Source organism: Mytilus edulis, chromosome 2, assembly GCF_963676685.1.
Source record: "Mytilus edulis chromosome 2, xbMytEdul2.2, whole genome shotgun sequence".
Classification (NCBI taxonomy): domain Eukaryota; kingdom Metazoa; phylum Mollusca; class Bivalvia; order Mytilida; family Mytilidae; genus Mytilus; species Mytilus edulis.
The window spans coordinates 39,829,496-39,856,587 of NC_092345.1; the positions used below are offsets into that span (position 1 = coordinate 39,829,496).

General features: G+C 31.9%; 1 protein-coding gene across 1 annotated transcript in view; it reads left to right on the forward strand.

The window, feature by feature from the left end:
* LOC139510159 (protein C-mannosyl-transferase DPY19L1-like) overlaps positions 1–27,092 on the forward strand; it is a 306,322-nt gene that overhangs the window by 58,999 nt on the left and 220,231 nt on the right. Inside the window, exon 6 of the mRNA XM_071296510.1 lies at positions 14,163–14,256. Within this exon, the coding sequence (XP_071152611.1) occupies positions 14,163–14,256 (94 nt within the window). The remainder of the gene's footprint in view (positions 1–14,162; positions 14,257–27,092) is intronic.

Consider the following 27,092-nt stretch of genomic DNA (forward strand, 5'->3'; position numbering starts at 1 on the left):
AGATAAACTGTAAACAGCAATAATGTACAGCAAAGTAAGAGCTACAAATAAGTCAACATGACCAAAGTGGTCAATTGACCCTTAAGGAGTTATTCCCCTTTATAGACTTTAGTCAATTTTTAACAATTTCAAATGAAAAACTACTGAGCCAAATTTCACCAAACTTGGCCACAATCATCACTAGGGTATCTTGTTTAAAAAATGTGTGCGGTGACCCAGGCAACCAACCAAGATGGCCGCCATGGCTAAAGATAGAAGATAGGGGTAAAATGTAGATTTTGGCCTTTACCTCTGAAACCAAAGCATTAAGAGTAAATATAACAAAAATAAAATTGTTTATCAGGTCAAGATCTATCTGCCCTGAAATTTTCAGACAAATCAGACAACCCGTTGTTGGGTTGCTGCCCCCGAAATAGTAATTTTAAGGACGTTATGCAGTTTTTGGTCATTATCTTGAAAATTATTATAGATAGAGATAAACTGTAAACAGCAATAATGTTAGATCTACAAATAAGTCAACATGACCAAAATGGTCAGTTGACCCCTTAAGGAGAAATTGCCCTTTATAGTCATTTTTGACCATTTTTTCATAAATTTTTGTAATCTTTTACAAAAATCTTCTCCTTTGAAACCACTTAGCCAAATTTCACCAAAATAAGCCACAATAATTATTAGGGTATCTTGTTTTAAAAATGTGTGCGATGACCCACTCAATTAACCAAGAGGCAGCCGTGGTTAAAAATAGAACATAGGGGTAAAATGTAGATTTTTGCTTATGACTCTGAAACCAAAGCATTTAGAGCAAATCTGACAAGTGGTTAAATTGTCTATCAAATCAATATCTACCTGCCCTGAAATTTTCAGATGAATTGGACAACTGGTTGTTGGGTTGCTGCCCCTGAATTGTTAATTTTTAAGGAAATTTTGCAATTTTTGGTTATTATCTTGAATACTATTATAGATAGAAATAAACTGTTAACAGCAATAATGTTCATCAAAGTAAGACCTACAATTAAGTCAACATGACCAAAATGGTCAATTGACTGCTTGAGGAGTTATTGCTCTTTATAGTCAATTTTAAACAATTTTTTCGTAAATTTTTGTTATCTTTTACAAAAACCTTTTCTCAGAAACAACTACGACAAATTTTAACCAAACTTGTCCACAATCATCATAAGGGTGTATAGTTTCAAAACTGTGTCTGATGACCATGCCTGTGAACCAAGATGGCCGACATGGCTAAAAATAGTATAAAGGTAAAATGCAGTTTTTGGCTCATATCTCTTAAACCAAAGTATTTAAAGCAAATCTATTGTGGATGAAATTATTTATTAGGTCAATTTCTATCTGCCCTGAAATTTTAAGACCATTCAGGCTATTTATTGATGGATTGCTGCCCCTGAATTGGTAATTTTAAGAAAATTTTGCAGCTTTTGGTTATTATCTTGAATATTATTATAGATTGAGATAATCTGTAAACAGCAATAAGGTACAGCAAAGTTAGACCTAAAAATAAGTCATCATTATAAAAATTGTCAATTGAACCCTTGAGGAGTTATTGCCCTGTATAGTCAACTTTCGACCATTTTCGTAAATTTTTACAAAATATTTTCCTCTGTAACTACTGGGCCAAGTTCTTTATAGATAGAGATAATTGTAAGTAGCAAGATTGTTCAGCAAAGTAAGATCTACAAACACATCACCATCACCAAGACCCAATTTTTATGCCCCACCTACGATAGTAGAGAGGCATTATGTTTTCTGGTCTGTGCGTCCGTTCGTTCGTCCGTCCGTTCGTTCGTCCGTCTATCCCACTTCAGGTTAAAGTTTTTGGTCAAGGTAGTTTTTGATGAAGTTGAAGTCCAATCGACTTCAAACTTAGTATACATGTTCCCTATGATATGATCTTTTTAATTTTAATGCAAAATTAGAGGGTCAATTTCACGGTCCACTGAACATAGAAAATGATAGTGCGAGTGGGGCATTCGTGTACTGGGGACACATTCTTGTTTGTCATGAATCCATCTGTGTCCTTTGTTTAATATGCACATAGACCAAGGTGAGCATCACAGGCTCTTTAGAGCCTCAAGTTCATAATTCCGTTATATCATAGATGAAATGGACCTGTCCAAATGTGGAAGATGTCAAGTTAATATACAGTCGACTCTCGTTATGTCGAAGTCAGCCGGACCAGAGAAATATTTCAAGATACACGTAGTTCGACTCAAACGAACACCGGAAGTTCGACAATCTAAGGGACACCTCTTGCTTAGCTTGGTAAAGCTAAAATAAATCCGGGTGAATATGGCAAGGGGATCGATATTCTAGTATCAGATCGATGTATTTGTATGTCACAGTCTTTTATTATTATAATGACATTATTTTTATTTATTCAATTGTTTCAATTTAAAACAAATCCTATAGCTTTTCTAAGAGAGTAATTTCCAATCGATAGTTTCGTTATTCAGTTCGGTTATAGCTGACAAAATTGTTTATTCTCGGATACAAGAGATTTAAGAAAATTTTGATTTCTATTCATTTTGTTTTATCTCACCTTTCTTTTCAAAAGAAAATATAAAAAGATTAAAGACGCCGTTTGAGTAGTTTTTAGGTGATCATCAACGGAAGCCATAATCCTCACTTTATACACACCCAAGCTCATTAGTGTAAATGACAAATTCATTGTTTTGTAAACATTTTAAATACTTTTCATGAACATTAACAATGTATCACTAATTATTTATCAAAATTCTATAAAAGATAATTTTAGGTAAACACTCATGGAAATTTAAATCCCGGAGGTCATGTTTTGACATATGTGTATTAGTTCGAGATAAAAAATGAATTTTGAATGCTTTTGTTAACCTTAGGACCGTAAATTTAGTTCGACTCAACCAAAATTTCGACTCATTCAATTTCGACTCATCAGAAGTCGAATTAAATACTTTTGTATGGAATAAAGTTCGGGACCACGTGAAGACTTCGACTCATCCGAAATTTCGAGTCAACCGAGTTCGAGACAACGAGAGTTAACTGTAATAGATCTTCACAAACAATTTGGAAATTTCTTGTTTCATAGATGATAAAAATAATCATCCATTAGGATATAAAAACAGGATTTTTTTTTTACATACTGTCTTGAAAGATTTTTTTTTATTCCACCGACAGACCCAACTTTTTTTTGTGAAAATTCTGTAAACCAACAAATTAAAAATACCTGGCCTTAATCAGTTGATAATTTTAACTAAAATTTTTTGGGAATAAACCTGAAAAATAAAGATAATCAGCCATACTCTTTTATAGTCCAGCAATCAGGGTTTGTCATAACATTTCTTGATTAACTCAAACTCACTTCTTACAGAAGCTTAAATGCATATACATTTATGGTCTAATTGAATATATCAGGCAATATCATTATGAAAGTTTTTGATGACATTTTGACAGCCCTCAAAGCAACTTCTGAAATGAAGTTGCCTCATGGCCACCACACATGGAATTTCAGTGGCCATGAAATAATTTTAGGTTACCTACATTTTTAGCTCACCTGGCCTAAAAGGCCAAGTGAGCTTTTCTAATCACTTGGCGTCCGTCGTCGTTGTCCGTCGTCATTAACTTTTACAAAAATCTTCTCCTCTGAAACTACTGGGCCAAATTTTACTAAACTTGGCCACAATCATCATTGGGGTATCTAGTTTAAAAAATGTATCTGATGACCAACCAAAGCATTTAGAGCAAATCTGACATGGGTTAAATTGTTAACCAAGGCAAGATCTAGCTACCCTGAAATTTTCAGACAAATTGGACAATCGGTTGTTGGGTTGCTGTCCCTGAATTGGCAATTTTAAGGGAATTTTGCCATTTTTGGTTAATATCTTGAATGTTATAATAGATAGAGATAAACTGTACGCAGCATTAATGATCAGCAAAGTTAGATCTACAAATAAGTCAACATGACCAAAATGGTCAGTTGACCCCTTAAGGAGTTATTGCCCTTTATAGTCATTCTTAACCAATTTTTTGTAAGTTTTTGTAATCTTTTACGAAACTACTGGGCCAAGTTTAACAATACTTGGCCACAATCATCATTGGGGTATCTAGTTTAAAAAATGTATGCAGTGACCCGGCCAACCAACCAAGATGGCTGCCATGGCTAAAATTAGAACATAGGGGTAAAATGTAGATTTTGGCTTATAACTCTGAAACCGAAGCATTTAGAGCAAATCTGACAAGTGGTTAAATTGTTTTATAAGTTAAGATCTATCTAACCTAAAATTTACAGACGAATTGTACAACTGGTTGTTGGGTTGCTGCCCCTGAATTGGTAATTTTTAAGGAAATTTTGCCGTTTTTGGTTATTATCTTGAATATTATTGTAGATAGAGATAAACTGTAAACAGCAATAATGTTCAGCAAAGTAAGATCTACAAATAAATCAACATGACAAAAATGGTCAGTTGACCACTTGAGGAGTTACAGCCCTTTACAGTCCATTTTTAACAATTTTCATAAATTTAGAAATTTTTGTAAATTTTTAACAAAATATTTTCCTCTGTAACTAATGGGCCAAGTTCATTAAAGATGAAGATAATTGTAAGTAGCAAGAATGTTCAGTAAAGTAAGATCTACAAACACATCACCATCACCAAAACACAATTTTGTCATTAATCCATCAGTGTCTTTTGTTGAATATGCACATAGAACCAAGGTGAGCGACACAAGCTTTTTAGAGCCTCTAGTTGGTTATAATCTTGGAAATTATTATAAATAGAGATAAACTGTAAACAGCAATAATGTTCAGCAAAGTAAGATCTACAAATAAGTCAACTTTACCAAAATGGTCAGTTGACCCCTTAAGGAGTTATTACCCTATATAGTAATTTTTTACCAATTTTTGTAATCTTTTTCAAAAATTTTCTCCTCTGAAACTACTGGGCCAAATTAATCCAAACTTGGCCACAATCATCTTGGGTATCTAGTATGAAAAATGTCTCCGATGACCTGGCCATCCAACCAAGATGGCTGCCACGGCTAATAATAGAACAGGGGTAAAATTTAAATTTTGGCTTATAACTCTGAAACCAAATCTGACAAGAAGTTAAATTGTTAATCAAGTCAATATCTATCTGCCCTGAAATTTTTAGATGAATTGGACAACCGGTTGGTAATTTTTAAAGAATATTTGCAGTTTTTGGTTATTATCTTGAATACTATTATAGATAGAGATAAACTGTAAACAGCAATAATGTTCAGCAAAGTAAGATCTACAAATAAGTCAACATGACCAAAATGGTCAGTTGACCCCTTAAGGAGTTATTGCCCTTTATAGTTATTTTTTACCAATTTTTATACGACCGCAAAAATTTTAATTTTTTGGTCGTATATTGCTATCACTTTGGCGTCGTCGTCGTCGTTGTCGTCGTCCCAATACTTTTAGTTTTCACACTCTAACTTGAGTAAAAGTGAATAGAAATCAATGAAATTTTAACACAAGGTTTATGACCACAAAAGGAAGGTTGGTATTGATTTTGGGAGTTTTGGTCCCAACATTTTAGAAATTAGGGGCCAAAAAGGGCCCAAATAAGCATTTTCTTGGTTTTTGCACCATAACTTTAGTATAAGTTAATAGAAATCTATGAAATTTAAACAAAAGGTTTATGACCATAAAAGGAAGGTTGGGATTGATTTTTGGAGTTGAGGTCACAACAGTTTAGGAATAAGGGGCCCAAAGGGTCCAAAATTGAACTTTGTGTGATTTCATCAAAAATTGAATTATTGGGGTTCTTTGATATGCTGAATCTAACTATGAATGTAGATTCTTAATTTTTGGTCCCGTTTTCAAATTGGTCTACATTAAGGTCCAAAGGGTCCAAAATTAAACTTAGTTTGATTTTAACAAAAATTGAATCCTTGGGGTTCTTTGATATGCTGAATTTAAAAATGTAATTAGATTTTTAATTATTGGCCTAGTTTTCAAGTTGGTCCAAATGGGGGTCCAAAATTAAACTTTGTTTGATTTCATCAAAAATTGAATAAATGGGTTCTTTGATATGCCAAATCTAACTGTGTATGTAGATTCTTAATTTTTGGTCCAGTTTTCAAATTGGTCTACATAAAGGTCCAAAGGGTCCAAAATTAAACTACGTTTGATTTTAACAAAAATTAAATTCTTGGGCTTATTTGATATGCTTTATCTAAATATGTACTTTAATTTTTGATTATGGGCCCAGTTTTCAAGTTGGTCCAAATCAGGATTCCATATCAAGTATTGTGCAATAGCAAGAAATTTTCTATTGCACAATAGCAAGAAATATCTAATTGCACAATATTGTGCAATAGCAATTAATTTTCAATTGGAGTTATCTTTCTTTGTATAGAATAGTAGTTGATAATATATGTTGGAAATTTGCCAGACATGACTATGATGTCATTTTCTATTTTCATTTGCCAATAACTTTATGTAAATAACTTCATTGGAAATTTGCCAATATAAAATGTTGCTGATGAAGTTTTTTTTATTGTTTTATACAATAAACAATGTATATTCACTTTTACTACCAACCAATCTTTACCATTCAGTGATAACAAGCACTTTATTTTACATTTTAATATTTTATGATGTATTTAAAAGAGTAGTTATTGTTGCAAACTCCATTAGAAATTTGAATTGATATCAGTTTTGGAAAAAGGGAAACGGGGATGTGAAAAAAAAGGGGGGGGGGGTTTAATTTTTCTCATTTCAGATTTCATAAATAAAAAGAAAATTTCTTCAAACATTTTTTTGAGAGAATTAATATTCAACAGCATAGTGAATTGCTCAAAGGCAAAAAAAACCTTTTAAGTTCATTATACCACATTCATTCTGTGTCAGAAACCTATGCTGTGTCAACTATTTAATTTTAGATTTAAAAAGTTTGAAGAAGAAATCTTTAATTGATTTGTAAAATCTTGACATTTGTTTTGTGTAAAAAAAAACCATGTAATGTCAAAAATTTGATCACAATCCAAATTCAGAGCTGTATCACGCTTGAATGTTTTGGCCATACTTGCCCCAACTGTTCAGGGTTCGACCTCTGCGGTCGTATAAAGCTGCGCCCTGCGGAGCACCTGGTTTGTAAACTTTTGTAATATTTTACAAAAATCTTCTCTGAAACTACTGGGCCAAGTTTAACAATACTTGGCCACAATCATCATTGGGGTATTTAGTTTAAAAAATGTGTGCAGTGACCCGGCCAACCAACCAAGATGGCTGCCATGTCTAAAAATAGAACATAGGGGTAAAATGTAGATTTTGGCTTATAACTCTGAAACCGAAGCATTTAGAGCAAATCTGACAAGTGGTTAAATTGTTTAATAAGTTAAGATCTATCTGACCTGAAATTTACAGACGAATTGTACAACTGGTTGTTGGGTTGCTGCCCCTGTATGTAAATTTTTACAAAATAATTTTCTGTTACTAATGGGCAAAGACATTATAGATATAATTGTAAGAAGCAAGAACATTCAGTAAAGTAAGAACTTCAAACACATCACCATCACCAAAATACAATTTTGTCATGAATCCATTTGTGTCTTTTGTTTAATATGCACACAGACCAAGGTGAGCGACACAGGCTCTTTAGAGCCTCTAGTTTTAATACCCGACTCTTATCTGGACAGGGAAAAATTTACGAAAAATTTAAGGTAGCCAGATTTTAAATTTTCCAATAGCCTAAATGGCGACCAGTTAGGAATTTTTAGTCGCCAATTAGTTTTTGAAGTCGCCCAGGCAACCATTTCAGTAGACTTAATTGAGGACTGTTTGGGTGTTCGATTTGTTGGTGTCTACTGTACTACAGAACAGAGAAACCATATTCAGTAAGCAGCTTTTCAGGAATGAGTTGTAGTATGTGAGCCATTTTCGAAACCTATTTGATGACCACATCCCGTATTCAATTATTTTAAACAGCTACGAGGTGGGTTATGCATTGCAGGACAAAACATGAATTCTTGATTTATTATTTACTTCATATTTGTATTGGAAAATAACTACTAGTTCTCTTAAAATAGAAATAAAAGATAAGTCTTTGGTAAAAGAGACCAAGTGGTGTATTCTTAGCCATCTATATTATCATAGCTATGGGTTAAAACAGGTTAAATGGGAGTTATTTTGTTAGAACTTTGCCAAAAACACATTAGAAGACACCCCAGTTAATACTGGAATCGAGAAAGCGATTGACAGATTATTTCTGAACTTTATTATGAGTCTGTTAATTTGTTAGTCCTGCAAATCAGTTTTCCACACTTTTTTTACTTCGTTCTTGAAAATATTGATTTGATATTTGGAATATAGATCAAGTTAGAAGGTCCATATCAAATGTTACTACATGTTAAACCATATTTCTGTACAGAGGGAGATGACTCATTTTTTTAAAGATTTTTAAAAGACATTCTTTGGAAAAGGGTTCCAAGAATTTTGTGGCAGGTTTGTTAGTTATTTTGTATAAACTAATTTTCTGAATGTTATTTTTTTTATTGAATGAAATCCTGTAATTAGATATAATTATCTATTTTTATTAAGGTATATGTATTGCATTACATTACATTGTGTAGATAAAAGTTGTTGTCAGACATTTTATAGATTAGTTACAAATCTATATTAGTTTGTGACAAATGAAAGAAAAAAATACTTGGAACTATCAATTATATTTGATAATAATTTAAAACTTGATATACATTGTAAATACATCATATTTAATTTTAGAGAACTATTAATCATATTTAATATTAGAGTGTTTTTATACGACAGCAAATATTGAAAAATTTTTGGTCGTATATTGGTATCACATTGGCGTTGTTGTCTGCGTCGTCGCCTGAAGACTTTTGTTTTCGCACTATAACTTTAGTATAAGTCAATAGAAATCTATGAAATTTAAACACAAGGTTTATAACCACAAAAGGAAGGTTGGGATTGATTTTGGGAGTTTTGGTTTTAACAGTTTAGGAATTAGGGGCCAAAAAATTAAACTTTGTTTGATTTCATCAAAAATTGAACTATTGGGGTTTTCTGATATACTGAATCTAACCGTGTATTTAAATTCTTAATTTTTGGTACCGTTTTCAAATTGGTCTACATTAAGGTCCAAAGTGTCCAAATTAAACTTAGTTTGATTTTAACAAAAATTGAATTCTTGGGGTTCTTTGATATGCTGAATCTAAACATGTACTTAGTTTTTGTTGAGCCTGCAACTTTTGTTGCCGAAAGCTCGACATAGGGATAGTGATCCGGTGGCGGTTACGTCGGCTGCGGCGTTAGCTCACTTCTTAAAAGTTTTATATTTTAGAAGGTGGAAGACCTGGATGCTTCATACTTTGTATATAGATGCCTCATGTTACCAAGTTTCCGTCAGTCACATGTCCAATGTCCTTGACCTCATTTTCATGGTTCAGTGACCACTTGAAAAAAAAGTTCAGATTTTTTGTAATGTTGAATTCTCTCTTATTATAAGTAATAGGATAACTATATTTTATATGTGCGTACCTTACAAGGTCCCCATGTCTGTCAGACAGTTTTCACTTGACCTCGACCTCATTTCATGGATCAGTGAACAAGGTTAAGTTTTGGTGGTCAAGTCCATATCTCGGATACTATAAGCAATAGGGTTAGTATATTCGGTGTATGGAAGGACTGTAAGGTGTACATGTCCAACTGGCAGGTGTCATCTGACCTTGACCTTATTTTCATGGTTCAGTGGTTATAGTTAAGTTTTTGTGTTTTGGTCTGTTTTTCTCATACTTTATGTAATATGTCTACTATATTTGTTATATGGAATGATTGTAAGGTGTACATGTCTAGCGGGCAGATGTCATGTGACCTTGACTTCATTTTCATGGTTCAGTGGTCAAAGTTAAGTTTTTGAATTTTTGACTTTTTATCTAATACTATATTGTCATAGGTCAACTATATTTGGTGTATGGAAATATTTTATGATCTTTATGTCAGTCGTGCAGGTTTTATTTGACCGTGACCTCATTTTCATGGTTCATTGCACAGTGTTAAGTTTTTGTGTTTTGGTCTATTTCTTAAACTATAAGTAATAGGTCAACTATATATGTTGTATAGAAGCATTGTTAGCTGTACATGTCTGTCTGGCATGGTTCATCTGACCTTGACCTCATTTTCAAGGTTCATTGGTCTTTGTTTAGTTATCTTGGTTAATGTTAGGTTTATGTGACAGTTGTAATAAAGCTTTATACTTAGGACTATCAACATAATATCAATGATTAGTATAGAAGGCGAGACATTTCAGTGTGTGCACTCTTGTTTGATTATGGGCCCAGTTTTCAATTTGGTCCAAATCGGGGTCCAAAATTAAACTTTGCTTGATTTCAACAAAAATTCAATATATGGGGTTCTCCAATACGCTGAATCTAACCATGTATTTGGATTTTTTATATTTAGGACCGGTTATCAAATTGGTTCACATTGAGGTCTAAAGGGTCCAAAATTGAACTTTATTTGATTTCATCAAAAATTGAATTCTTGGAGTTCTTTGATATGATGAATCTAACCATGTATTTAGATTTTTATACGACCGCAAAATTTGAAAAAATTTTCGACGTATATTGCTATCAGGTCTGCGTCGTCGTCGTCGTCCGAATACTTTTAGTTTTCGCACTCTAACTTTAGTAAAAGTGAATGGAAATCTATGAAATTTTAACACAAGGTTTATGACCACAAAAGGAAGGTTGGTATTGATTTTGGGAGTTTTGGTCCCAACATTTTAGGAATTAGGGGCCAAAAAGGGCCCAAATAAGCATTTTCTTGGTTTTCGCACTATAACTTTAGTTTAAGTTAATAGAAATCTATGAAATTTTGACACAAGGTTTATGACCACAAAAGAACGGTTGGGATTGATTTTGGGAGTTTTGGTTTCAACAGTTTAGGAATTAGGGGCCAAAAAAGGGCCCAAATAAGCATTATTCTTGGTTTTCGCATAATAACTTTAGTTTAAGTAAATAGAAATCAATGAAATTTAAACACAATGTTAATGACTACAAAAGGAAGGTTGGTATCGATTTTGGGAGTTTAGGTCCCAACAGTTTAGGAATTAGGGGCCAAAAAGGGACCCAAATAAGCATTTTTCTTGGTTTTCGCACCATAACCTTAGTATAAGTAAATAGAAATCTATGAAATTTAAACACAAGGTTTATGACCATAAAAGGAAGGTTGGTATTGATTTTGGGAGTTTTGGTCCCAACAGAATAAGGGGCCCAAAGGGTCCAAAATTAAACTTTGTTTGATTTCATCAAAATTGAATAATTGGGGTTCTTTGATATGCCGAATCTAACTGTCATGACTGTGTATGTAGATTCTTAACTTTTGGTCCCGTTTTCAAATTGGTCTACATTGAGGTCCAAAGGGTCCAAAATTAAACTTAGTTTGATTTTAACAAAAATTGAATCCTTGGGGTTCTTTGATATGCTGAATCTAAAAATGTACTCATATTTTTTATTATTGGCCCAGTTTTCAAGTTGGTCCAAATCGGGGTCCAAATTTAAACTTTGTTTGATTTCATCAAAAATTGAATAAATGGGGTTCTTTGATATACCAAATCTAACTGTGTATGTAGATTCTTCATTTTTGGTCCTGTTTTCAAATTGGTCTACACTAAAGTCCAAAGGGTCCAAAATTAAACTTAGTCTGATTTTAACAAAAATTGAAATCATGGGGTTCTTTGATATGCTGAATCCAAAAATGTACTTAGATTTTTTATTATGGGCCCAGTTTTCAAGTTGGTCCAAATCAGGATCTAAAATTATTATATTAAGTATTGTGCAATAGCAAGTCTTTTCAATTGCACAGTATTGCGCAATGGCAAGAAATATTTAATTGCACAATATTGTGAAATAGCAAATTTTTTTTTAATTAGAGTTATCTTTCTTTGTCCAGAATAGTAAGCAAGAAATATCTAATTGCAAAATATTGTGCAATAGCAAGATTTTTTTTTAATTGGAGTTATCTTTCTTTGTCCAGAATCAACTTAAATCTTTGTTATATACAATATACAATGTATATTCACTTTTTACTACCAACTGATAAATTAAAATAATCTTTACCATTCAGTGATAACAAGCAGTTTTTTTACATCTTAATATTTTATGATGTATTTAAATGAGTAGTTATTGTTGCAAACTCCATTAGAAATTTTAATTGAGATTAGTTTTGGAATAAGGGAAAGGGGGATGTGATTAAAAAAATTGGGTTCAATTTTTCTCATTTGAAATTTCATAAATAAAAAAGAAAATTTCTTCAAACATTTTTTTGAGAGGATTAATATTCAACAGCATAGTGAATTGCTCTAAGAGAAAACAAAAATTTTAAGTTCATTAGAACACATTCATTCTGTGTCAGAAACCTATGCTGTGTCAACTATTTAATCACAATCCAAATTTAGAGCTGAATCCAGCTTGAATGTTGTGTCCATACTTGCCCCAACTGTTCAGGGTTCAACCTCTGCGGTCGTATAAAGCTACGCCCTGCGGAGCATCTGGTGGATATTGGAATACCACAAAGGGGTGGTAAGAATTGTCTTTAGGAGTTATGGCTCAAACCGATAAGGAATAAGGTGCAAAAAAGGGGGGAAAAGGGTTTCCAGGTTAATGGACAATTACTTAAGTACAAAACATAATTTAAAAGCAGTGTAAGGTTGGTAATTGAAACTCATTTTAATATCTCACCTAAACTGCTCTTAAATTATGTATTTTGGAAATTTGCCAAAAACTTTATTATGAATAAATTCCATTGGAAATTTGCCAAAAACTTTAGTTTAATGTTTGCCAATATAAAATGTTGCATTGGAGTTATCTTTCTTTGGCCAGAATAGTAGTTAAATTAACTTAAATCATGACTGTATGACATTTTATATTTTATGATATATTTAAATGAGTATTTAATGTTGAAAACTCCACAAGAAATTTGAATTGAGATCGTTTTTGGAATAAGGGAAAGGGGGAGGTGAAAAAAAATTGGTGGGGTTCAACTTTTCTTATTTCAGATTTCAAAAATGAAAAAGAAAATTTCTTCAAATATCAAAGGATTAATATTCAACAGCATACTGAATTGCTCAAAAGCAAAAAAACAACATTTTAAGTTCATTAGACCACATTTATTCTGTGTCAGAAACCTATGCTGTGTCAACTATATATTTAATCACAATCCAAATTCAGAGCTGTATCCAGTTTGAATGTTGTGTCCATACTAGCCCCAACCGTTCAGGGTTCGACCTCTGCGGTCGTATAAAGCTGCGCCCTGCAGAGCATCTGGTTCACACTTTTTTCATCATGCTTAAAGATATTGATTGATAATCGGTATATGGTTCAAGTACACTGTTATCGTCCTTTAATTTTTGTTGTCTGCGAATAAAGTCCCTAGTGTGGACAGTGTTTTTGCTTGGCAATTTTTTTTAGTACCCCTTCCAAATGTATTTCTTCATGTTCAATGCCTTAATTAGGAAGTAGGGGGTGAAATTACATTAAAAAAAAATTGGGTCATGAATTGAAAAAGGTTAGCACATCTGAAGCTGTCAAAAGATTTCATGAAGACCTCCTTAACATAGAATTGTCCATATTTTGAGTTAGAGCTGATGAACTCTTCTATACTTTTGATATAATTTGTCCCAAAAGTAATACAACACACTAAAAATATTATTGAGAAAGCACAGTTGTGATTTTTTTTATTTTCATTTATTGTCTAAAAGAAATGCACTACAAATTAACTGTGTACTTGACCTTGATAGATTATCATGCCAAATAACAGATCAAGTTTAAAGTTTTGTTTCGGTCTAATAATTTTGTGCAGAGTTATTGTCTTTGAACTTGAAAAATTCACTCATATAATCAGTTTTCCCCACTGTTTAGACATGCTTGAAGATATTGACTTGATACTTTCTTTTTGTATACACCATGACAAGTTATAATAGAACAAGTTACCATTTTGTTCCAGTAAAATGAATTTTAACCCTATAATTGACTAAGTATTGCCATGTTATACTTTCAGAATGTTTGTTAATTTTAATTCTACCATAAATTTTTAACCATATTTCTTCTACTAGATATAAAACAGATTTTATTTGAAATATTCAATAACAATTATGGAACACAAGATTTCTATTATATCTTTGTAGGTCTTGGAGAACCAACCTATTTTTATGTTGAAGTTGTTTTCTGGTTGAGTGGTATAATGATGGGAACACTTTTCCTGTTTGGTACATTTTTGAGGTAAATTTATGATGGAAATATTATGATTTTATAGATTGCCCTTTTCCATATTAGCCTTGGTATCATCCTGAGACTCAAACAACAGCCCAAGGCTTTAGCTGAGCGTTGATATGGGTAAAGGAAAGATATCAGGACCAATATGGAAAAGACATGTTATAATCTATTTATCACATATTAATTAAGTTGTGCAGAACAGAGAAAGAAACATGATCAACTATAACTATTCAATTAACCACAACGTAAAATCTAAAATGATTTTTCACATTTTCCATTCATTTTTATGCCCCACCTACGGTAGTAAAGGGGCATTATGTTTTCTGGTCTGTGTGTCCGTCTGTTCCTTGTACCGTTCGTCCGTCCGTGCATCTGTCCCGCTTCAAGGTTAAAGTTTTTGGTCAAGGTAGTTTTTGATGAAGCTAAGGTCTAATCAACTTGAAACTTAGTTCACTTGTTGCTTATGATATGATCTTATTAATTTTAAAGCCAAATTAGACTTTTGATCCCAATTTCACGGTCCACTGAACATAGAAAATGAAAGTACGAGTTTCAGGTTAAAGTTTTTGGTCAAGGTAGTTTTGGATGAAGTTGAAATCCAATCAACTTGAAACTTAGTACACATGTTCCCTATGGTATGATCTTTCTAATTTTAATGCCAAATTAGATTTTTTACCCAATTTCATGGTTCATTAAATATGGAAAATGATAGTGTGAGTGGGGCATCCATGTACTTTGGACACATTCTTGTTTTCATTTACTGCATACAAATTTATTGTAACATTTCCTCTTATTTTTATACGCCCGTCGTCTTTTAGACGGGACGTATTATGGTATACCGTTGTCCGTCCGTCCGTCCGTCCGTCTGTCCGTCCGTCCGTCTGTCCGTCCGTCCGTCTGTCCGTCCGTCCGTCTGTCCGTCCGTCCGTCTGTCCGTCCGTCGTCCACACTTCGGACAATAACTCAAAAACGCTTTCACCAATTTCCATGAAACTTAAGTGAATTGTTTATATCTATTGACGTAAGCTCCCTTTTGTTTTTTTTTAATTTCAGATTTTTAGTTTGGGATTTATGGGGCTTTATTCATATAAAAGGGAGGATTTTCAACACTTCGGACAATAACTCAAAAAGGCTTTCACCAATGTCCATGAAACTTTGGTAAATTGTTTATATGTATTGATGTAAGCTCCCTTTCAATTTTTATAAATTTCAGATTTTAAGTTTTGGATTTATGGGGCTTTATTCATAAAAAAAAAGGGGGATTTTCAACACTTCGGACAATAACTCAAAAAGGCTTTCACCAATGTCCATGAAACTTTGGTGAATTGTTTATATCTATTGATGTAAGCTCCCTTTTAATTTTTATAAATTTCAGATTTTAAGTTTTGGATTTATGGGGCTTTATTCATAAAAAAAAGGGGGATTTTCAACACTTCGGACAATAACTCAAAAAGGCTTTCACCAATGTCCATGAAACTTTGGTGAATTGTTTATATCTATTGATGTAAGCTCCCTTTCAATTTTTATAAATTTCAGATTTTAAGTTTTGGATTTATGGGGCTTTATTCATAAAATAAAAGGGGGATTTTCAACACTTCGGACAATAACTCAAAAAGGCTTTCACCAATGTCCATGAAACTTTGGTGAATTGTTTATATCTATTGATGTAAGCTCCCTTTCAATTTTTATAAATTTCAGATTTAAAGTTTTGGATTTATGGGGCTTTATTCATAAAAAAAAGGGGGATTTTCAACACTTCGGACAATAACTCAAAAAGGCTTTCACCAATGTCCATGAAACTTTGGTGAATTGTTTATATCTTTTGATGTAAGCTCCCTTTCCATTTTTATAAATTTTAGATTTTACGTTTTCTTAAGTAATGAATTTTTATATTTAAAAAAGGGGGATTTTATGAAACTTTGGTGAATATATTAATGTAACATTCCTTTTGATTTGTATATATATTTCTAGTTGATCATATAAATTCATTTAAAGCATAAAAGACAAGTTAAAAGAGCAACGGGCGTATCATGCGCTAAAGCGCAGCCCTTTATTGAATATGGTAATACACATAAGCAAGATTTCGGCATATCTGGGACTTAATTGATTATAGTTGGTTGGACATTGTTACTAGTGGCCAATGTAGCAGAATTCTCATATTTTTCAATACAAACACGGTTATTGTTTGCCATTTTCATTAAGAATGCTATGACGTCACATCAATTAGTCAGGACACAATCACCACTTTTTGGCCCTGGGCAGCAATATGAGAAGGACAATTTTGTAGTTGTTACATATGCAAAACCCAATGTTATAATAACAAATATGTGATAAATATAGATTATAACATGGCATTTTTCATATCAGACCCCTTTCAGCGCTAGGTCATGATATCAGCCCGAGAGCCGAAAGGCTCGAGGGATGATTTTGACCATGGGCTGATAAGGGGTCTAATATGAAAAAACGACATGTTATTTTCTTTTTATCATATACTTCAACAGAAGACATACAGACAAAATCTATTTTTAAAACTTTGAAAAATTGCTCTGCAGTTGATATAAACCAGAAACATGATAACAACAGTCATATCACACGGCTAAGGCAATTCTTCAAATTTAATGAATAAATATATGTACAAAAAAGTTTTATCATGGGGTACAATTATACCATTATTTTCTATAAGTATATGATAAAGTGTAATATAAGTCTGCCATTGTTTCATTGTAGTTGAGAAAGAAAATATAAAAAAAAATGCATTTTCATGTATTTTAACAAATCAGAAACTTTAATTTTTCTGGATGTAGTCCAAGAAATTTATTGCTCTGTCGTCTAGACAGACTTTTTAGACGGCAGCAAAAATTTTTGCAGTCATATATTGGTATCAGGTCATCAGCGTCTTCCTCACCATCAGCAAAGTTTATAGAAATCTATGAAATTTAAACACAAGGTTTGAAACCACAAAAGAAAGGTTTGGATTGATTTTTGGGGTTATGGTCCAAACAATTTAGGAATAAGGGGCCAAAAAGAGCCCAAATAAGCATTTTTGTAGTGTCCAGACAACTATTTGTGTGTAAGTGTATGGATCTTTCTGAAATTGTACCACAAGGTTCCATATTACAAAGGGAAGGCTGGGTTTGAGTTTGTACGCCGAGGCAGTTTCAGATATCCACAAAAATCAAAGTAACATTCAATCTGATCAATCAAATACAGAGAATAATACTCACTATAAAGCACAAAGAGAACAAAGTGACCCGAGCGATTTTGTTAAACCTATTTTCTTGAAAGATCAAGATGTTCACGGCTCAGTCAAACCTCCTCGCGCCCAATGGCTCACAAATGTCGAAATATTCAAGTCAATTGGTGCTAAAGTCCCAGAAGAGTGCATTAAGGGGATACAGAGAATAAGAGAGATGTGGCGTATATATATGGACAACGAGGGTGACAGACTGTCTTTGTTAGTACAGGGGTTAAACTTACATGGCAGGCAAGTACCCCTTCTCACACAAAACCCTCACAACCCATCTACGTTACAAAGTGACACAATCCGCATAAAGGTGAAGAACATCCCCCTTTCTGCGGACGATGGGCAAATACATTGAGCCCTATCCCTTCAAGGCTGTAAAATTCAGGGATTGTTTAGGGAGCGTTTGCGTATAGACTGAAAAGTAACCAACTGTGAGACTGGAGATAGACTAGTGATTAGCAAGACACTAGATAAACCTATACCTAGAAATTTGCCAATTGGAAAATACATAGGCAGAATTTTCCATTCGGGCCAACTTGAATTCGAAAACAGAAATAACAATTCATAAGAAGGAATTTGTCACAAATGCCTTCAACCAGGTCATATGCTGTTCCAGTGCCCTAATGATTGGGCTTGTAAAATCTGCAAAGAAAGTGGACACAAAATGATTGACTGTCAAAAAAACTTTCAGGACAAAGATGAGAATAATCAGCAATTAGAGCAGAATTACATTGAGTCTGGTGATGATAATGTACAGGAGGAAAGTGTAGAACTTACAAAAACTCCAACAAAATCTCCTCCTTCAAAAACCTCTGAAAACACATAAGGTGGTAGCAAGAAACATGCAAACAAGTCAGGACAACAAAAAACCAATCTTGGCAATAGTGGTAGTATAGACAAAACACAACCATCTATGAAGAGGTTTGTAAGAACACCACATAGAAGAACAGCTAATGCAGGAGACAGAACACCACCAACACCAACTGAAGCTCTACATGAGAAAACTACTGGAGTTAATGGAACTAAAAAGACTAAAGCATTATAATCAAATGTTCAAATTAACATCTTAATGACATTAAAAGATTGTATTATAGTTTTATCATATAAATTAAACTACAAAAATATTTAAAATATGCTCAACAAATTCAAGCTCAGATTAAGAGTCAACCAATCATACATAAAAAGCATTTGTGAATGTTTTATATGTCTCAGCTTACTTTTTTGTTTTGCTGAAATTTTATTTTATATCAAATACATGGAATTTTTTTTAATAAAAGTATATAAAAGTTTTAAGCTCTTTGAAAGAGTTCAATCATGTTGTAGAGAAGTGTATAACAAATCTAACAAATTGAATGTGTTAAAAGTTGTTAAAATATTATATGTCTTCTATGTACCAATATTATGTATGGGTATAACAATCTTTAGACAGATTAACGACTTAGTAGTAAAATCAATATGTACAAATTGCTACAAAACTATTGAAACTTATAGTAATGACTCTCGAATAGAACAAACTTGTATAGAACAAATTTTTAGACATCAGCTGTTCAATATCATCAAAACAAGTAGACTATTTGGGTTTTTACCTATGCTATTTTTAGTAACACAACACGCAGTGTCAATCAACGATAAGCAATACACGAGATTCGATAGTCTAAATATATCATTACCTCAAAAACACCTGAAATTCAATAAAACATACGATAATAAAATGTTTATAAAAAATAGTTACTTACCTGCAAAATATAGATATGGTCACATGAACCACTCATGTCTATATCCAGAACAATTGATTGAAAAACCGCACACATATATATATAATCCAACACTTGATAAACTTCAAATTCATACTTTTGAGCTAAAGATGCAAAGCAGTCTAGAATTGTATAATACACAAATAATTTCTATCCCAGTTGAAATTTGGTTTTTGGGGAAAGACGGCTTCAAGCCGTCAATCCCCTATGGGGTTAACCAGAGTGACATTCCCTCACATCGTTCATTTTGTTTTTATAGTGTGGAAAACCCCCCAACAAATCTTACTGAGATTGATGAGAAGGAAACACACAAATGAATAGATTGACTTTAAACACTTTTCTACACATTTCCCTTCTGTTTCTAGCGAAATTATCGTATTTTGAGCTCTCTTTTAGCCTATTTACGTTTCTTTTACAATCCGGAAAAATCAGTATGACGAGATATTCTAAATATATCCAACCTACATTATATTTTATAATGACGTCATTGTTGGAATGCCACACTATGCAGAAGCAGGGATATCCTTCACTGGTTATTTAAATCATTCTCAGAGTTCGTGCACTAATTATAAATTGTTATTTGTTAAATTTAAACATAATTATGTTTGCTGTAGATGATTCAAACATCAACATGCAATACTTTAATTTGTAGGTCAACAACTTTCAAAGTAAACAAAGTTCGTGGAGATACATGAGATTGGGGAGAGAAACGATTTTTTTCATTTTTTCTGTAAAATTCTGTTTTGTGAATCTTCCTCTAAATCAGGAGCACCTCAATTGATGAGTAATTATCCACTAACATAAAACTTGAAAATGTGACATTTAGTATATGATTAGTAGTCTTCCATTAAAACTAAATTGTGTGTACCAACAAATAAATCATTGTAATGGTAAAAAAATAAATAAAACAAAAGTTGCATTTTATAGTTTAAACCTGTTTATTCATGAAATTTACAAATATTTCAAAATGTAGGATCTGGAAACAAGCTTCACACAGTTTACATGAATCATATTATTTTTTATTAGTACCTGTATCCCTGTGATGAAAGTTGTAACTGGGAACTTTATCAATGGAAATTAAAATTAAATGGATTTTTCAGTCCTAACTAACTCAAGAAAAAAAATAAAAATCTTAGAGTACTGTTACAAAAAATGGAAAATGGCCTAGCCTGCAGTTCAGTGGTACACAATTAAGATTTCAGAAAATTAACATTGTAGTTGTTGTTAAATGACAGAAATCAGTTGAATTTTGCATAATTAACTATCAACTTTAATCGAATGTTTAGATTTAGAAGATGCAGATTCTCTTGGTCCAAATTGAATCCTAAACTAAGGATACAAAATTAGATTAAACAACAACAATTGACTTCAATATTGTCATACTTTCTACATGTTCTAGCTGTTCTTATTTTCATTTGATATGAAGACTATCAAAAGATACCCCCCCCCAAAAAAAAAAAAAAAAGAGACAAGAGCCGTCTTTCCCCTCAGATTTGTCTTATAAAATTGGAAGACTTGTAAATACAATTACATCATCATGCACACACGAAGCTGAAGAATCTTTTTGTTTCGAACTTTCACAAAGATATCCCATTACACAACTTAATCGAATGAATGATTTTTTGATAAATAAAATATCTGATAGATTGTATACACAATCGAAAGCACATAAATCACACAGGGAATGTATAAAATTTATGTATGTCTTTTTCCCGAAATTAGCCAATTATATTTATTGGTATGTATCAACATGTATTAAAGGGCACACAATATACTCGTGGTTTAGTAGCGTATCAATAATTATGTGGAGGTCACACCAGGGTATACCTACTGGTAAATATTATATGTTTTTATTTGATAGAAAATTGTGTTATAAATATGATTTTAGTAAAATGATGTATATTTATGTCCATCATATAGTAAATATGAGGTGTACTATAGTTAATATATCAAAGCTAATAAGATCATTAATTTGTAACTTTAATAATGGCTTTTAAGCACATACAATTAATTTATGTAGTCTCAATGTAAACGGCATCGGTTCTAGGGGAAAAAGGAATAGAGTTATAGAATGGATAAAAGCACAGAAAAGTCAAATTACATTTTTACAAGAAACACATTTTGACGAAAATATTGAAAGAGAAATTAAAAATAGAACGGAATATGAAACCTTTTGCAGTAACGGTACAACAGCTAGTAGGGGTGTAGCTATTTTAATTAAAAAGTCACTGAGCTTTGAATTTATAAATAAATTTAGTGATAGTGAAGGGAGATTTGTACTTATTAATGTGCAATTAAATAATTCTATTTTCACATTTTCCAGCATATATGCACCGAACTGTAAAACTTCTAGAAATTCATTTTTATACGCCCGTCGTCTTTTAGACGGGACGTATTATGGTATACTGTTGTCCGTCTGTCCGTCCGTCTGTCCGTCCGTCCGTCGTCCACACTTAGGACAATAACTCAAAAACACTTTCACCAATTTCCATGAAACTTAAGTGAATTGTTTATATCTATTGACGTAAGCTCCCTTTCGTTTTTTTTTAATTTCAGATTTTAAGTTTTGGATTTATGGGGCTTTATTCATAAAAAAGGGGGGATTTTCAACACTTTGGACAATGACTCAAAAAGGCTTTCACCAATGTCCATGAAACTTTGGTGAATTGTTTATATCTATTGATGTAAGCTCCCTTAATTTTTATTAATTTCAGATTTTAAGTTTTGGATTTATGGGGCTTTATTCATAAAAAAAGGGGGATTTTCAACACTTCGGACAATAACTCAAAAAGGCTTTCACCAATGTCCATGAAACTTTGGTGAATTGTTTATATCTATTGATGTAAGCTCTATCTATTGATGTAAGCTCCCTTTCAATTTTTATAAATTTCAGATTTTAAGTTTTGGATTTATGGGGCTTTATTCATAAAAAAAGGGGGATTTTCAACACTTCGGACAATAACTCAAAAAGGCTTTCACCAATGTCCATGAAACTTTGGTGAATTGTTTATATCTATTGATGTAAGCTCCCTTTCAATTTTTATAAATTTCAGATTTTACATTTCCGTGTTATGAATTTTTATGCTTAAAAAAGGGGGGGTTTTCCAATTTTGGGACAAAAACTAATACTTTCACAAAATTTTATGCAACTTTGATCAATTGTTTATATCTATTGACATAAGCTCCCTTTCCATTTTTATAAATTTTAGATTTTACGTTTTCTTAAGTAATGAATTTTTATACTTAAAAAAGGGGGATTTTATGAAACTTTGGTGAATATATTAATGTAACATCCCTTTTGATTTGTATATATGTTTCTAGTTGATCATATAAATTCATTTAAAGCATAAAAGACAAGTTAAAAGAGCAACGGGCGTATCATGCGCTAAAGCGCAGCCCTTTATTTAAAAAAGTAACCGATAATTTGAGAGAACACAGTCTTGGTATACATATAGGGAAAACGGTAGTATTTAATTTTCCCAGCATTAGGTTGGCCTTTTGTGTACCCAAGGCAGGTGAAGAAAGTCAAATTAGGAGCGCTGTGATTGGATGTAAGGGTACAATATATTTTTTATTTATCTATGAATAACTGCAGTGTGTATATTTACAATATAAATTATAAAACCTATTGAAATATTTTCTAGAGAATTATTCGAAAAGACTTGCAAAATTTCATAAATTTGGTGCAAAATGACGGTGGGCATGGATAACATAAACAAGCTCCGTTGGAAGTTGGTCATGATACTATTTGGCTTTAATTTTTAAAACAGAGTAATAAAGTACTAACACAACATATAACTTTTTTATCCAGGTTTTTATCTTAAAAAGTGGTAAATTTAGAAAATGTTAACATTGTCGCCAATGGCAGAATAAATAGTACCGTTTTCCCTATACTGAAGATAGCAAGGGAAATCAAAGTCATTCAAACTTCAATTCTTTTATACTATTTTGAAGCTTTTGATTAGTACATTTGATTTTTATCACAAAGAATAGAAATTTTTCACTGAAAACAATACTGTGTTGAGAAAAGTGCGGAGTCATCATGATAGGTCAAATTGATTGGTAATGATATAAAACTTTATTCTTGGATGTCAATATTAACTATATTGTGTAAAATGCACCATATTATAGTTCTTTTGTATTTGATTTCACCTTTCGCAATGATTTTTTCAATTGGAAACACCAGAATTCAAGTCGCGACAAATATTTTTTACTGAAATGTTTGCCTTTTTTGCTGCGTAATTCCCTATTTTTGCTGGGTATTTCTGTAAACATAATCTATTAAAATGGGAAATTGTCTGGTTTAGTTTGTACGGTTTATGGAATTAGGCAATATTTGGTCACATTGAAAGCATTTTCAGTGTTAGAATTGTTCATCTAAGAAAAAAAGAGGCCCACTTGAGGCTAAATTTACATAGAATTTATACTCTCCTGTGTAAAGAATTGTTCACATTCTTGATAATGCATGCAGCAAATATTTCAAAAGTTTTTATCAGAAAGGGGAAATGTATATTGGAAAATAAATAACTCAGTATTACAAAATACAGATTATCAAGAACGTATAAAATGTTTAATTGATAAATATATATTTAAAAAAGATTCAATAGATTGTAGGCTTTTATGGGATGGATTTAAAATCGAGGTAAGGGAAGTAACTACAACTTACTGTAGAAATGAAGCGAAGTTAACAAGAGAGCAAAGGCGTAGTTTAGAACAAGATCTGGAACAAAAGATGGAACTTATAGATGAGAGAAACAATAGTGAAAATCATAATTTGGAAAAAGAAATTAAAGATATAGAAAAAGAATTAAGTAACATTTATGACGAAAAGGCAAAAGGGGCACAAATTAGATCTAGAGAAAAATGGGTTGAGTTTGGGGAAAAGAACAATTCCTACTTCCTCGGTCTAGAAAAGAAGAGGCAAGTGAAAAAATCAATAAGCAAACTAAAGGGAGAGGATGGGGAATTAATTACTAATCAAGAAAAGTTACTCCATAAAATAAAAAATTTCTATGAAAACTTGTATAATGTAAAATCTGCAAATAAAAATTTAACTGAAAAATATATCAATGACACAAAACTAGAAAACAAAGTAGACGAAAAGGATAAACTGATATGCGATGGACAAATTACAGTAGAGGAATGCACACAAGGCATTTATTAAATGAAACTAAATAAATCACCAGGGCTTGATGGTCTAACCGTTGAATTTTATAGACAATTTTGGGATAAACTTAAATTTTTAGTTGTGGATGTTCTAAATACCGGCTACGATAAACAAAAGTTATCATACTCACAACGTACCAGTGTATTAACTTTGATATTTAAAAAAGGAGATCCTTTACTCTTGGAAAACTACGGTCCAATTTCACTTCTAAATGTAGATTTTAAACTTTTGTCATATGTTCTAGCTCAAAGATTAAAAAAGGTACTTCCAAAAATTATTAATGAAGATCAAACCGGTTATGTTAAAAATAGATTTATTGGGTTTAATTTGCGACAAATTCAAGATGTAATAGACTACGCAGACACATACAATATTGAGGGGGCATTAGTTTTTGTAGATTTTACAAAAGCATTCGATTCATTGGAATGGGATTTTATGTTTGGGACATTGAAACATTTTGGTTTTAACGATTCATTTATTAATTGGGTTAAAGCAATGTACACAGATATACAAACATGTGTTATGAACAATGGGTGGGTATCAGAAACTTTCAAAAATTCACGTGGAATAAGACAAGGCTGTCCTTTATCGCCTCTTTTATTTGTTTTGGCTGTTGAAATTATGGCACAGAGATTAAGGAATAATAAAAATGTAAAAGGAATAAATATAAAATTAGATGGGAAAAGTCATAGTATCAAGATTTCACAATTAGCAGACGACACAACACTTTTTTGCAAGGATAAAAACGATGTGGTAGCTGCAAGGAGCGAAATAGAAATTTTCGGTTCCTTTTCAGGTTTACTACTAAATAGAAATAAAACAGAGGGATTATGGATTGGGAAATTGAAATCTTGTAAAGATAAAATTGTCGGGATTAAGTGGGGAGATAAACCTATTAAAGCTTTAGGGGTGTTTTTCGGACATGACAAAAAAGAATGCAAAAATTTAAACTGGAATGGTAAAATAGAAAAGATGAATAAATTATTTATGATATGGAAAAAACAAAATCTTTCAATTTTAGGAAAAATCCTAATTATAAAGACTTTAATATTGCCTCTGTTTACTTTCTTGGGAAGCGTCTGTCTAACTCCAGAAAATTATCTAAAAGAAATAGAAAACAGTAGCTACAAATATATTTGGGATGGGAAACCAGACAAGGTTAAAAGAAACATAATGATTGGTCCATATGAGAAGGGGGGTCTAAAAATGGTAGACTTTAAAAGTTATTTTGTGGCTTTAAAAGCATCATGGGTAAATAAATTGGTAAATGGTAAACGTGAGACTTGGAAGCTTATACCATTTAAATACTTAAATGTTTCAAACAATATTTTGTCAATATTTAATATGAATTTTAGTGATATTAAATCTTTAAGATATCTTAAAAATATTCCTGCCTTTTATAAAGAAGTAATAAAGTCTTGGAATTTGACTGGCGGGGGGCAAACAAACCAACCAGACACATTTGCCGATATTAGAAAGCAAGTAATATGGGGAAATAAATTCATAAAATTCGGTAATAAACCAATTATATTTGAGAACTGGATTAGGAGTGATCTAATTTACATCAATGATATCTTAGATGATAAAATGTCATTATCGGAAATCTACATTCTAAACAAATTAAAGTACAAAAAAAACTGGATCGCCGAATTTCAAAAATTAAAAAAATCTATACCAAGAAATGGATTCAAGTTGTCCAAAAAGAGAATTCTGTCAAAACTACAGTTAATATTCAGAGAAATAAAATCATATGGAAAAATAATTTAATCCAGACTACATTATTAACAACTAAAATGTTAATTAACTCTTTGATAAGTATAAAACTAGAGTCGTCAATAGGGATAAACACGCTTAGAATCCTACCAATACAAGAAACTCTTAATATGAATACATTGTACACATTTATTTTTGAATATATGACTGAAAATAAATTAAAAATATTTAGATGGAAATTATTACATTATATTGTTCCAACTAAAAAACTGTTATTGCAGTGGAAAGTAACTAAGACAGATAAGTGTAATTTTTGTAAGCAAGAAGAAGATTATGCTCACTATTTTCTGAAGTGTAGATATTTGAATAAATTTTGGCAAAAAATCTATGAACTCTTTAAAAGAAGTAAAATAGATTTTGATATTAAATTGCAACCTCTGGTATATGGATATAAAATCACAGATAGTAAATATTATTTTTTGAATTATATACTAACAGTTTTTCTATTTATAAGTCATACTATGTATCCGAGCAGAGAACAAAAACTGTTGATGTCTTTAGTATTTTTGAAAATGAATTTAATAAAAGAATAGATGCGTATAAATCAAAATGTCCAATGTTATTGTCAATTAGAAAGAATTTTTAGCATTGATGAATCTCTGCAGAAGACAACTATACATCCTGTATATTATTTTTTATAAGTTAATAAGTTGGATCAGCTGTTTATTTCCCTGGATAATCAGTGGAGTGTAACAGGGTAAATCAAGAGAAGCTTGGACTCTTGGTGAAATTTGTAACAAGCAAGATTAGATGAATAAATATTATTATGTTGTTAAAAAAAAAAAAAAAAAAAGTATCTGTGAATTGAAATTGCACCCATGACCTTTGACCCCGATTTATAAAAAAATGCACCATAATTTCTTTTGACGACCGGGATATTTAGAAAGTACACATTCTTAGCATT